The 14,919-nt window shown below is 45.7% G+C and overlaps 1 protein-coding gene and 1 pseudogene across 1 annotated transcript in view; both read left to right on the plus strand.

The window, feature by feature from the left end:
* Positions 1-214: 214 nt before the first annotated feature.
* Positions 215-14,919, plus strand: part of Mamdc2 (MAM domain containing 2) — a 157,246-nt gene continuing 142,541 nt past the window's right edge. Inside the window, exons 1-2 of the mRNA XM_052713629.1 lie at positions 215-566; positions 896-1,009. Coding sequence (XP_052569589.1) covers positions 533-566; positions 896-1,009 — 148 coding nt within the window. The 5' untranslated portion in view covers positions 215-532. The remainder of the gene's footprint in view (positions 567-895; positions 1,010-14,919) is intronic.
* On the plus strand, positions 12,285-12,718 carry LOC128094993 (ubiquitin-conjugating enzyme E2 D3-like; annotated as a pseudogene).

Here is a 14,919-nt window from a genome sequence, read left to right on the forward strand (position 1 = left end):
AAGTGGTTAAAATTAGGATCAGTCCCGAGAGATTGACAAGCTAGATGCGGTGGGGGAAGGCTGTCCCCTGAAATAAGCTGTTTCCCACCGCGAATGGGCGGGGCAGGAGCCTCTGGTGGCAACCCAGCAGAGGGACGGCCCCTTCCAAGTGTGTGCAAGAGGTCTGGTCCCCAGCTTTAAAATTCTGGACGCACCGAGTGCTGACCTCTCCTCTCCCCGCGCAGTGGTGGCTAGCCCTTCCCAAGTGTGCAGTTGTCTCCTCCCTGTCCAGCCCCGCGGCGGTCGTCCCGCGCCCAGCTGGGCTACAAGTGGCCGAGTGCTGCAGCCCTGCGCAGCGCGCTCTGCACACAGGCGTCTTGGCTTGCGGCTCCGCGGGCCCTACGAAGTTGAGCAGCTAGCTGCTCAGCCTGTGGCATCTCCCGCGGGTCCCCAGCTCCCTGCCTCTCTCTCTCTCTCTCCCCCTTCCCTCGGAGCAGCGGGTCCTAGTGAGCCAGCAGTCCTCTCAGGGGCTTCCTGCCTGAAGTGTGCAACTATGCTGCTAGGGGGAATCCTGCTGGTAGTGCAAGGTAAGAACTGACAGGGAGACCCCCCCTGAGGGCGTCCTGGAAACTCTCTTCTACTCAGGGGCTGGCAGGGTGGGGCTCCAAGTGTTGGCTCAGTCATCCAACGGCTCTTCTGGATCATTCGCAGCCACTAAGCTCCCTGCCCTGGTCAAGCTTGGGATGAGGGTGGGCATGGAGTTGCACAGAGGAGGGTCCCTGGAGTGTTGAGAGAGGATATGCATCCTTCTCTCCCTCCTTCCCGCACGCCTCCCCAACTTTCACCAGGTAGTCCCCAGGGCTGGTGCAATGCTGCCAGGCAGAAACCCAAACTGAAAGTCCCTTTGTGCCTACAGCCTTACAGCTTGCCAGTGCCCTGGACCTGCCCGCTGGCTCCTGTGCCTTTGAAGAGGGCACTTGTGGCTTTGACTCGGTGTTTGCATTTCTGCCTTGGATTCTAAATGAGGAAGGTAAGGGGGCTCCTGGGAAAGGTGCCCGAGGTGAACTTTCTTTATGGCTTGCGCTCCCCCCCCCCCGCGCCCCCCGGAAGTAAAGTTATCTTGGAGTTAGTTCCCTTTGGGAGGAAAACTGTGAGTCATGAAGGCTCCTTCCAACCACTCCTGCAGCCAAGGAGCAGCCAGGAAAACCATGAGGAAGGAACGGGGCTGTGTACCTGGCTCTGAGCATGCACTCCTACCCGCAGTATACCCTATTGAAAGAAACAAAGTGTGTGTGTGTGTGTGGGGGGGTAGTTATGCTAATGACTGTCACCACTAGCCTTGTGCCCCCTGCAGGCCGATAGCCTGGCTGGTCTTCAGCGGGCACGTGCCTGAGCTGAGAAACTCCATGCGATTGGAATCGTTCTCAGGAAGCTTTGCAGAAATGTTTCCACGCTGCTGTGAGGGTCCTCAGGTCTAAGACCTCCCGTTTAGGTCCACTCCCACAGCAGTTTTGCCTCTGATTCATCCGTTACCATCCCGTGTCTAATTCAGCACTGGACACTCGAGTTAAACTCCAACACAGAGTATCTGAAGCCACTGGGCTGGGGCCAGTTGGCCATAGTCTCAGTACTCTGCACTGCTTGGGTTCCTGGGACAAAATTTAAATGACAAGAAGTCTGATGAGTCTTCTTAACTGTTGTTTACAGTAAAAACATTTCAATAGCCAGCACTGATGTCCCTCTTCCCCTTTCTCTGCTCCTGTCGCCATCATTTTGAAGCTAGACCATTTATTTGGGCTTGGGGTAGACTCCTTTAAAAGACATGCCGCCAGAAAGGATGCCAGCTGACCTTCCTCCCAACTCAGTTGTCCTCAAGTTCAAGTCATCCAGCCTGGCTCCCCGGAACAGGACCCTCGCTTAGTTTAGGTCACCACAGCGCTCCCTGCCCATCCGCGAGTCTTTGGGAACCTGGCCGACATGAGCTTCCCTGACCCACACAGGTGGCTGATAATAGCACTGGCATGAGAATTTGAGCCTTCAGAGAGTCACGTGATTGACTGAGTGACCAGCACTGATCTGTCCCGCTAGGGGAAGAAACCAGAAGGTGCTAAGTCAGTAATTATCTTTGTCTCCAACACTTGCCAGGTCCTGAGTGCAGTTTACCTAGGCATACATGAGAAAGATCATCTTGTTGAAAGGCTCCCTGCCCTGCTGGTGGCTTTAGGGAAGACTTTAAGTTTATCATTCCCGTTCTGTTCTCTGCTCTGGCTGTGTTGGAAAGATGGCGCTGCCTATGTTGGGGCAGTGGCTTTGGGAACATTGTTCTCTGGTTTGCAAGGCTTCTCAAAGTTTCTTTAAGGAGGCATCAGGATGACCTGGCGGGCATGTTCCAACCATTTCCTTTCCCTTCCTGAGAGTCTGATTCAGTGGTCTGGATTGAGGTCTGAGAATTTCTCACAAGTTCCAAGATACTAGGACCACTGCTGCTTCTACTGATCTGGGAGCCATACTTTGGGAATCCCTGACTACCACCGTGTATACACACACACACACACACACACACACACACACACACACACACACACACACACACGTGCACCTATATACCTATGCCTATGCTGTTGGTCCCAAGTAAGACCAGGATCAAACTGAACCACTCACATTGACCTGAGAGTGAACAGCTCCCAGAATATTGTGTTCTAAGCTCACTTGTGTCAGGCTGCTGTGGCCCTAGGGGAAAAAAAAGAAATGGATGTCTTTCTCACATCCAGGAGTCTGAGTCCTGAAGTGCTCTCTATGGCCTCCGTCAGATCAAAACTGCCTCCCATCCAGAATCCCGGGTGAGCATGCCGCTGCCTGCTGAGCACAAGACCCTCCCCAGCTGGCAGGAAGCGCTGCACTGAGCTGGCATCTCTGTACCAATGTAGCTGTTAAACAGCCCCCTCCAGGGAAAACGGGAAGATGCCTATAGGGAAAGGTGATTACACTTTAATCATGTAATAAAGGCACTGCGGCTCTTCCACTTTCTTTCATGTGGCCACTGCTTCCTGGCTGGAGGCTAGGACCACTGGCTTGGCTGGATGACATTAATTCATCCTGTTCTGATGACTCCAGGGTAGAGCAGGCAAGTTAGGCTTCCATCAAAGTTTCAAAGGCTGGAACGTGGACATAACTGCCCACTGTAGACACTGGGGCAACAAGGCAGATGTGTGCCGGCTGCTGCACTTGCCTGTAAGGAGTGAGCCCCGAGAATTCCCCTTACTCTAGTTTGGGAAATTAAAGTAATAAAATGGTCCCAGGCTAAAATTTGGGAGGCTGTTTGAAAGCCTCCACTTTATTGCAGAAACTCTTTGAAAGAGATTCCAGACGCCTCTGTGTGCTGCATCCACCAAGAAAGCTGTGACTGTCACAGACTTTTACCCACAAGTCCTTGCAACACAAATGGCACTTCTTATATGTCCTTGGTCAGTAAGTTAACCTATAGTGGAGAGAACAATGCCAATGTCCAGTGAAGGGTTAATTCCAGAAATCAGTCTGTAAATTAGAATTTCCTAAAAGAAAGTCAGGTCTTGGAATAGTTGATGAGCACCCCGAAGCCACACAGCCCCTGCAAAACTATGTGAGGCCCATTTCTTGGTTTATCTGAGTGTTAGATCTCTATGCACTTCTTATTACCTGATTCATGGTCATGTATATGTATATATATGTACATATATTTTTTTTCCTACCTTGTCGACATAGGTGACATTATGTCAAACTCAAATTGAAACTTGCTCTGAAATCTTAGGTTTGAATTCAATCTTAGGAAATAAGAGACCCATTTTATACTGTAAAAACTTCATTCATTTATCTTTAACAAAATTACCTTTATTCATCCCTCACGCAGGGAATTCTGGATCCCATTTAAGCAACAATCCTCAGCTAAAATTGAGACTGTTCCCCACTTTCCTCCTGATATCCATAAAGGCAGAAGCCCTTTGGCTGAGGCTTCTTGGAGAACAGACAGTTGGCCCCACAGTTCAGACTAGTAAATGAGTGGGCTTTAGCGGTCTTGGTTTTGGCTGGGTGTCTTAACCTTCACTCTCTAAGAAGCCACAGGCTGAGCACTGGGAGGAAGGACAAAACTCAACACAGGTACTGTTCTTTTAACTTCAGCAGAGAAGGTAGATGTGGGAATGACTCCGGCTAGGAGAAAGTAAAAAGGACATTCAAAGTATTTATAAGGAAGATCTACTTCGTGTTTCCTTGATAGTGTCCAAGGAGGGAGAAATTTAAGAAACAGATGGGTGGCTTTTGTACCTCAGAGTGAATGACAATATGGAAGCTGAGAAAGCATAACCAGGGTCAGGGTAGGGGACACGGTAGAGTGTACTAATACCTCAATGACATGCATGCCTCTCTCTCTCTCTCTCTCTCTCTCTCTCTCTCTCTCTCTCTCTCTCTCTCTCTCATCTCTTTCCTACACCCAGACTCTTTCCTTGTCTTTTAAGGATACTCCTCCTCATTGGCCATGTGAGTTTCAGTTCTGCACACAGTCACGTGCCAGTTATTATTAATAGTGATAAATCCTGCCTGATTCTTCTTGAGGCCCAGCTGGACCCAAAGTCTGGCAAGGATCCCAATGGGCCTTTATGGAAGGCCCATTTTTTTCCTTCACTGTGCTGACCTTGGAAGGCCGATGTAGCATCCCACCCAGACATCACCAAGTTGTCAAAGAAGATCATGTCCCCATTGGTCCTGCCTGGATCCCATTGGTCCCCATTAGTGTTACCCCTATTGACCATTTTAGTACAGCTTTCCCAGCAGAAGCTCCACTCACCCAAACCCCTGCTGGATAGAGTCAGAACAATCTAGAATGCTCCTTAGGTGCCTCTCAAAAAGACACTGACTGCAGAAATTTGCATCAGATGCAGCTCTTTGGAGTGTCTCTGGTGTTGCGGCTGCCAGTTTGAGCATGACTGTGTGTTCTAGGCCTGAGCAGTTTGGGTCCTGTTCAGGCTCTGCATATGGTGTAAGAGCTGGACTGCAAAGGGTGTCCAATGCAGGCTATCTGCTTTTCACACTGTAATCCAGACAGGCTAACACTCATAGTTGGGAACAGGGTCCCTGGCAACCCTGGGACAGGACCCTGTCTCATCTGCTCAATACCATTCCTTTCCTCTGCATAGCTGGTGAACAGTGAGCCCTGGCTTCCAAGCCTCGAAGTGTTGGTAACACTTCGTCAGAGATACAGTCGGATGTTTAACATGTGGAAGAATGCAGATCCCTAAATGTAATGTTTGGGGCCTATCACGCCCACAGAGAATGACATTTTATGTCATATAAAGATATAGTCTCTCCAGTTTGTAAGACCTGCATGCAGTCTTCAGCATGTAGGAAAAATCTTGGCGCATAATTGGGACTCAATAAGTAGTTGAATGAATTAATCCAGCATCTGGCCAGGAAAGCACCCTTGTGCCTTTTTTCACCTTCTGCTGTCTTTCCTTCACCTTCCAAGTCAGTTCCTCATCATGAGAAGCAGCTTGAACAGGGTGTTAGAAACCAAGCTCGTGTTAGAACCAGGCACTGTTCCTTCAAGGGCAGTTGTCTTAGTGAGGGGTTCGATTGCTGCCATGAAACACCATGACCAAAAACAAGGTGGGGAAGAAAAGGTTTATTTGGCTTACACTTCGAGATCATAGTTCATCATTGGAGGAAGTCAGGACAGGAACTCAAGCGGGGCAGGAGCCTGGAGTCAGGAGCCAATGTGGAGACCATGGAGGGTGCTGCTTACTGGTTTGCTCATCATGGCTTGCTTGGCCTGCTTTCTTATAGAACCCAGGACCACAAGCCCAGGGATGGCACTACCTACAATGGGCTAGGCCCTCACTTATTAATAATTAATTAAGAAAATGCCGTACAGGCTTGCCTGAAGCCTGATCTTATGTAGGCATTTTCTTAGTTGAGGTTCCCTCCCCTCAGGTGACTTCAGCTTGTGTCCAGTTGACATAAAACTATCCTGCATAGTAGTGTTCATTATTTTTTCTCTCTAGACCTCAAAAGAGATATAAAGGGGCTGGAGAGTTGACTTGGTGGCTTAAGAGCACTGGCTGCTTTTCCAGAGTCCCTGGGTTCAATTCCTAGAACCCACATGGCAGCTTACAACCCTCTATAACTGCAATTCCAGGAGATCTGATGCCCTCTTCTGGCTTCTATGGGAACTGAACACATGTGGTGCACAGACATCTGTGCAGGCAAAACACCCACACATGCAATAAAATGACAAAGAAAACAGGAATAATAAAAATACCCGCCTTTTAAGATTTTTGTGAAGATTATTCACACTGACACACTAACACATAATGACCACCGTGTGATACACATAACCTGATTCTCACACTATTACAAGACTTGTTTCTCAGCAACACGACACGCATTATATATAAACATTCATTCTTCTAATTCAGCCTTCCAATGCAGCTTCTGGGATGTGAAAGGCGTGAAGGACGCTGTAACTTTCTTCTGCTTGTCACTTTGCCATTTGCTTTTCATTACAGCGAGAGGGCGAGCCTTCTTATCATCGTTCTGTGTTAAAGCCCTGTGAGCTCCATCAAATGCGTGTGTGTGTCTGGAAGATACGTGTGTGTAAAGAAATGAGACTGCATCTCACACTTAGTTTGTCATCTTTTTCGGCAGCTCACATCTTCTTTTTCTTTACAACTCATCATTTGCTCTCTGCCCCTTACTCTTCTTCCCACCTCAGGCTGTTCTCCATGTGTCTGTCTCACAGAGCTGGGGCCTCAGTCTTAACTGGTTCTTGGTGCTGGTGATGTTAGTATCTCCACAAGACTCCCAGTGTGCTGATATTCACTCCTTGGCTTCAAGTAGCCTTCTACCCTCGACCTTCCTATCTGCCAGCCTACTTAGGAGATGCCCTTCCTGAGTACTCCTTTTGAGATTTAGCCTGGACAGCTTCTGCCTGCCTGCCTGGCTTATGGGATAGACATTCTCAATATGGTCAGCCTCCCTCTAGGCCAACACCTCCCTCTAGGCCAACGTCCAGGCTGAGTTCCTCCCCTCAGATTAGAGTGTTGACTGGGAGCTGTTCTCTGGATCCTGGACCTCTCCCCCAGAGATGTCTGGGAATTTTTAGGATGTTTTCCTTCTCTTAATTACAGAAGTCAGCCAAGGTCACAGAATGCTGTCTTGGGACTTTATGTTTGCTTTGCCATCCTCAAGTTTCTTAATCTACAATGACCATGTTTTGTAAATTGTGTGTTGGGATATAATATTCAACAAAGTTTTGGCTCTTTCTGAGTGTGATGGTTTATCTCAGCACTCAGGAACTTGGAGACTGAAAGTTCAAAGCTGGCCTGAGCTATAGAACAAGGTCCAAGAGTATGCATCTCAACAAAAACAGAAGAAGGTAGAGAGAGAAGGAAGAGGTCCTGGTTTTGTTTTTTAACAGGATTTATTTATTTTAATTGTATGTGCATGGATATTTTGTCTGCATGTATATCATTGTATCCTGTGGATGCAGATCTTATGATCAGAAGAGGGAAGCAGATCCCCTAGCACTGGAGTTACAGGTGGTTGTGAGCCACCATGGGGTGCTGGGAATCAAACCCAGGTGCTCCAGAAGAGCAGCCATTGCTCTTAACCTCTGTGCCACCTCTCCAACCCTAAAGTCCTGATTCATAAGTCCTTATCCTTAAACATGAGTGTATCTTTTATTAGGTCACCTGAAGCCTGGTCCTATTTCTATCTTATATAACAAACTTGATTTTCAAGAATTGGAGTGAGATCCAGCTCTGCTAATAGAGGTTGGGACATTTCAATACGTAGAGCCGGCAGGTAATGAACTCTTCCTGGGCATTCCAGATGATTAACCCTGATTTTCACACCTGCCAATTTTTCTAATACTCTTCCTCACTTTTTTTTCATATGCGTACCCAATCAAATATATCCCAAAGATGCATTCACTATGATCTGGAGTCTTGACGTCTTTGACTATCAACTAGAAGATGTAGTACTGTTGCATACTGAAGAACACATTGCTAGTGATATACAAACAAGTTATTTAAGGGCAAGAAACTTAGTGTGTCTGAAAATCCTGTCCCAAATGCCTCCCCAGCCCATTTCACCTGGACATTCGTTATCAACACTGGTTGGACAGCACCTGAACATTTCCTTTAAAGTAGTCATGTCCAGCTCCTACTCCAGAGGATTCTGATTTATGTGACCAGCAACAGACCCAGATTTCACATTGTTAGATAAACTGACTGGCTGACTGACAGACTGATTGATTGACAGACTGACACACATCTGTGGCTGAGAACTGGGCATAGGGATGACTGCCATTCCATAGCCCCTTCGGGTCAGCAAAGAAGAGACACCATCTCATTAGTGTGGTGATATTGTGTTCCCCAAAATATTGTGCACCCTAATAAACTTATCTGGGGTCAGAGACAGAACAGTCACTAGATACAAAGGCTAGAAAATGGTGGCACTCACACCTTTAATCCTAGCACTCCAGAGGTAGAAATCCCTCTGGATCTCTATGAGTTCAAGACCACATTGGAAATGGCCAGGCATGGTGACACACGCCTTTAATCCCAGAAAGTGAGCCTTTAATCCCAGGGAGTGGTGGTAGAAAGCAGAAAGGTATATAAGGCGTGAGGACCAGAAACTAGAAGTATTTGGCTGGTTAAGCATTTGGCTGGTTAAGCTTTCAGGCTTCTAGCAGCACAGTTCAGCTGAGATTCATTCTGGATGAGGACTCAAAGGCTTCCAGTCCGAGGAAACAAGACCAGCTGAGGAACTGGTGAGGTGAGGTAGCTGTGGCTTATTCTGATTCTCTGATCTTCCAGTGTTCACCCCAATAACTGGCCCCAGATTTGACTTTATTAATAAGTTCTTTAAGATTCATGCTACACATTAGAAACCCATTAATGATTGTCACCTGTCCCCAAACTTCCTATCTCAGCATTCACAGTCTCAGCATTCACAGCATTCATGATGTGCTTCAAATTATATTTCTGCCTTCCTCTCCAGTTGATTCTTACCTAGTACACTCTTACACAGCCTTAGTCTCTTGTCTCTGGCTCTGATTGCGCTGTTCTCTGCAGCTGCCTTTCTAGTCTCTTCTACTCTTGCCTATTTTAAATGCTGCCAGGCTACATTATTTATTTAATTTAATTTAAATTAATTATTTAATGTAGTTGGACTTTCTTGTTGGACTTTCTTTGGGACCACCAGCTCCCCAATAATGACACAGAGACTTCTTATTAATTATGAAAGCGTGGCCTTTAGCTTAGGCTTGTTCCCAACTAGCTCTTATAATTTAAATTAACCTGTTTCTATTAATTTACATTCTGCCGCATGGCTTTTTACCTCTCCTTCATAATGTACATCCAGCTTCCTCCGTGTCGCACTGACATCTCTTGCAGCTCCAGATTCTCACCCTCAGTTCCTCTCTCTGCCTGGAAGTCCCACCTAACTTCTCCTGCCTAGCTATTGGACATTCAGCTTTTTATTAAATCAATCGTAGCAATACATCTTCACAGTGTACAAAAAGATTATCCCACAATTATTTAATTATACCAACTCAAGGGTCTGTATGTTATAAAGGCTTGGTCCCTAGTGTACAGCATTGGGCGAGTGAGTGTTGAAACATGGGAAGTTGCTGTGGGATGTCCTGTATGTTGCGAATATATGTTGCTATGATTGATTGATAAAACACTGATTGGCCAGTAGCCAGGCAGGAAGTATAGGATTGACAGGACAAACAGAGAAGAGAGGCTGGGAGGTGGAAGCTGGGGGAGACGCCAGCCTGCCGTTCAGGGAGCAACATGTAAAGGCAACAGGTAAAGCCACGGAACACATGGTGACATATAGATTAACAGAAATGGACTGAGTTAAGTGTAAGAGCTAGTCAATAGTAGGCCTGAGCTAATGGCCCAGCAGTTTAATTAATGTAAGTTTCTGAGTGATTATTTTATAAGTGGTTGCAGGGTCCGTGGTGCTGGGCAGGACTGGAGAAAACTCCAGCTACAGGAAGTCCTTAGGTGCTGGGGATATGTCCTTGGAAGGGACTGTAGGACCCTGCCTGTCCTTTCTCTTACTGTGTCAGTTCCAGATGTGACAGTTTTGCTCTTCTGTGCCCTCCCACCATGATATGTTGCTATCAAGAGATGACATGAATGGGGCTACCTAATCTTGGTCTTGAAGCTTCAGAAACCGCAAGCTGCGTGATTCTTTTTTTATATGTAAAGCTAGTTGCTTCTGGCATTTTATTATAGTACCGCAAAGCTGACTAATGCAAATGCTGTAAGATGTTTTAAAGCCCAGTTGCTCATAAAACATTCCACCACCATCTCAGATGAACGAGGCATTTCCCTTCCCTCCCTTTACAAAGCTCTCCACGTTCCACCCTGTGAAATCTTCTTAGTGTCTCCTATTGATGTCTCCACCCTTTCATCTATCAGAGGCTTGATGGAGAGTAGATGGCATTAGCAAATACTCTGCACCTAATCTAATGTCCTTTTGAGAGTAGACAGAAAAATAAAAACGCTCAACATTTTTCCTCGTAGTGAAAGAGGCTGTGCTTAGTAGTCCTTCCTACTTGAGGAATTCAAAGAGTTTAGAAGCTCACATTGTAATTTACAGATGTCATGGTGAAGCAGCATCCAGCTTATCTCAGCCATGCCTGGTCTGTGACATGCCAGTGGACAAATAGCTCTAGGGCTATTCCCCATCAAGGCTCCTAAGTGCCTTGACCCTCCGCCATCATAAACAAGCACAGTAAGGGCTGGAGAGCACTCCTGCTGACGCTGAGAAGTTGCTTTTGGCCAAAGATGATTAGGCTTTGTACAAGCTGTTGGAAATAGTGTTTCTAAGGAATTCATGTGTGAGGTGTCAGTAGTGCCCATTTTGATGGGGAGAAGCAGAGATGGATATTCTTCTGCTCCAGAGAGGGAGTTCTTATGCAGGGATGTGGCAGCTGGGGAAACCAGAGGATAGAGTGTGCGGTCAGTAAAATCTGCTGGAATGCCTGGTTTCCCTGTTTTATGTCCTTGGCGGATTCTGAGGCTAAGAATGAGATAATAAAATAATCAAGCAGTGTTAATGCCAGAGAGCCAGAGAGTAATGAATGAATCCTATGTTCTATAGGAAAGAGCTGTTAAAGAATATTTATCCGGGCTGGAGAGATGGCTCAGAGGATAAGAGCACTGACTGCTCTTCCAGTACTCTTCCAGAGGTCCTGAGTTCAATTCCCAGCAACCACATGGTGGCTCACAACCATCAGTAATGAGATCTGTGCCCTCTTCTGGCCTGCAGTCATACATGTATACATAATAAATAAATAAATCTTTAAAAAAAAAAGAATATTTATCCTATCAGCAAGCTTTGGAGTGCCCATTGGGAGCTTTGTTAGTAAATGGAGGGCGCATTACATAGGGTACATGTGTGTGGAATTCATAGACACAGGTCCTGTCCTTGGCAGCAGTCATAGACCAATGGGACTAAACAAGTATCTATAATTTATGGGAGAGATTAGAAGGAACTGTGTATAATCACAGACTATCATCACAAGTAACAAAAATGGCTATTTAAGTAGAGCAGAAGGGGACTTGTTTGCAGGGACTCAGTCAGCTCCCAACACCACTAAGCTCTCCAGAGGGCTATATTTGAGTGGGAATAATGAGATGCCAGATCTTACTAGAAGAACTATTTATATGACCTTTCCAATAGAGATTGGTTACTCCACTGCTGGACCTGTTCGTTCAGTAGCTATAAGGCTACTCCGTGTAGGGGGACCTTAAAACAGGGACACTAGCTGAGGACTGTTCAGTAATCCATGAGGTAATACAGGGAGCAGGAGAACTGTGTGTGCAAGGGAATGAATGAGTAAAATACTACAAAGTGGATTTAATTGTCAGTGCTGGATGAGTCCTCGGATGCCAGGAACGAGTCGAGGAAAGTGACCCTCAGATTTCTAGTTTGGGAAGGTGGTACTAAGATTGGGAATAAATTCAAGAGGAATTTCATATTTAGGATAGGAGAGAACACCATATCTTCTAAGCTGCTCGGGAAAGATCCAAGTGGGGATCTCTAGCAGGTGTTTGATGTTATGATCTATACTCACTCCGCTGCGGTTAGCCTGCAGGGAATTTTTCGCAACATCTGCCTCCTCTATACCTGGGTCTGGCAGAGCCAGTGTGAGAAGAGACAAATCCTTCCTCGCCGTCAGGATAATAGGGAGTTTTGGCCCAACCTTTGAGTACTCATCGAGATAATGAGGAACCGGGAGAAAAGCACAGACTATGATGCTGAAACAGACTAATAAGGAACTTGGTGATTTGTCCTGAGATCCTCCAGCACAATTCTACAAGTCCAACTGGGGATGATATGTTTCATTGACAAGCCACTATTATGGGACCCAATGACAGCCCATATCAATGTGGTATATTCTTTTTGACAATTCATTTTCCTACAGATTACCACTTCAACCACCTAAGGTTGCGCTTACAACTAATATTTATCATCCAAATATTAACAGCAATGACAACCTTTATCTTGATATTCTAAGATCACAGTGGTCTGCTGCCTTAGCATTTCTAAAGTTCTTTTATCCACTTGTTCACTGCTATGAACACCCAGATGACCCCCTAGTGTGAGAGATTGCACAGATCTTTAAAACAGCAGAGAAAAGCACAACAGAATATCTTGGGAATGAACTCAGAAGTGCACCATGTGATGCTACCCCAAAGTCAGATCCTGCATTGTGGCTGGAATAAACTTTAAATTACTGTTCCTTTTTTGATTTTCTTATCCAGCTTCTCTCCTATCAGACCTCATCTTTTTTTAATTTTATTTTTTGTTTACCTCCTTCCATTCAGTCACATGCTCATCAGAGAAGACTTAAGTTCTTTGGACAATAACTACTTTAAGGAACTGTAAAGGAGTTAGCAGAGAACAATTGCCCAAGATTCAGAATTTAATTAAAAAAAAAACTGGAGCATGTGTATTATATAGCCAGTGTCTTTACTCTAACTTGGTTATGGTACTAAACTCATTACTCTAACATGCTGAAGAAACCATATGAGGGGGAGGGAGATGGAAGGATACTCAGCCTTCACATCAAAGGGAGCAGCAGCATTCTAGCAGCATCCATTCTTGTTTAAACCCTCCACTGTCAGAGATTTGAGGTTACATGATATGCTTATAACTGATGTGATTGGAAGATTGGTATTAAATTGTAATGTCAGCCGAACACAAAAGGTGATGTATTTGATGTGTGTCAATAAAGGAATGACCTGCTCTTCTTCTACAGAGGATGGAAATGGGGAGTCAAACACCCTTTGCATCCAAAAATAAGGTCTCAGAAGATTTTTCAATTTTCATTTGAATTATTAGGAGACTTGGAGCTATTAATCTATCTTCTAATACTGTCTAATATAGCACTGAATAAACAATGCAAGTTGTCAATGGACGAGTGCCCAACTAATAATAGCTCTCCCAGTAACTGATTTATTTCTCTTCAATAAGTTGCAGAACCCAAGGGTGGAAAAAAGAGAATTTGAAAGTCATTTGCAGTCTGGAACAGACAGTGGCTGCAGAGTCTCCAAGCATACAAATAATAGCCAAACGCTTGGTCACAGATGACAAGAAGTCATCTTCACCTAGGAAGACTGGATCAGATGATAACAACAGGGGGCCAAGATGCTGAGGGATGCTGAGGGCACAAACAGACCATATTAAATCAAACCTACCCCTGTTTGGTGAAAAATTCTAAGCACAAAGATTTGAATATTAGAAAAGAGATTCAGTTGTTGTGTTTTGTTTGGGAAGTGGAGACCAGAGCTTACTTGTAGATTAGGGGGAAGGACCTAGCGAAGAAAGAGGATTCAGCAGAGTTCAAATCAAATGGATGCTAGAGGATGATTTGGGTCTAAGGGAACTTTAGTGACAGAACATATTCTAATTCCCAGAGGGAGGTGGAAAGGGAACCCTGTGCCATAGTCACATGGTAGTTGGGGTCTGTGACATACAGCTAGCAGCACTGAATGATGCCTGCCAAGCACAGGTACTGCCATTATCGCTGACCTTCCCAACCATCTTGAAGGTAATGTAACCAATTAGTAATTTTACAGAAATTAAAATAAAGCCAACACAGAGTGTTGCCAGTCACAAGCCCTACTGGCTACAAAGGCTTGAGCTTCTGTGGGTTCCGGACCATCTCCCCTACACTTGCAGAGATCAGCACCAGGGAAGGCAGACTGACAGACTTCATGCCATTCTAGAGATCATGAAGAGCCTCGAAAAAATATTGGTGGGGCTACACATCCTAACTCTCCCTGCAGTTTTTCAGTTATAGCTAATATGTATCCCATGCAGTCACAAGCCCTTGGGAAGGAAGCATCAGCAGAGGCAGGAAAATATGCTTTATTTTTCCCTAACAAATGAGAGTTTGCTCTTAGAGCCGTTTGGAGGGTTCACTTCTGAGGCCTCAGCGTAATCTTGGAAGAAAACTCTGGGGAACTTCGTGGCCTGACCTATCATACTTTGGCAGTTTTACGGGATGCTCCTGAACTCCAGCTTCATCTCGTCTTATTGCGGAGGAATTGAAAGTACACTCAGCTCAGCGTGCTTGCAGGCTGGCTGTCCTACCAGACACACAGGCCAGTGCTTTTTTTGTTCCTCACAGAATGGCCATGCTGCTGTGCACCGGGGTGATCTATAACTTAGCAAGATGCTTAGAGAAATTTCCATGCCTTATTTGAAAATGTTCTGCCTCGCTGCCAAGTTGAGCTGAAGTGTTGTTTGGGGCTGTGTTTATGGTGAGGTGACTTTAATAGGCTGCGCTTCCCAAGAAGCCGCCACCCCGTGTGCTTGCCAGCCTCTTAGGACTGAGTCTAGCTAATTCACAATTACAACTCAGCAGCTTTTCTTCCCTTA

Source organism: Peromyscus californicus, unplaced genomic scaffold (genome assembly GCF_007827085.1).
Source record: "Peromyscus californicus insignis strain IS unplaced genomic scaffold, ASM782708v3 Scaffold_4__1_contigs__length_199733344, whole genome shotgun sequence".
In the NCBI taxonomy this organism is placed as follows: domain Eukaryota; kingdom Metazoa; phylum Chordata; class Mammalia; order Rodentia; family Cricetidae; genus Peromyscus; species Peromyscus californicus.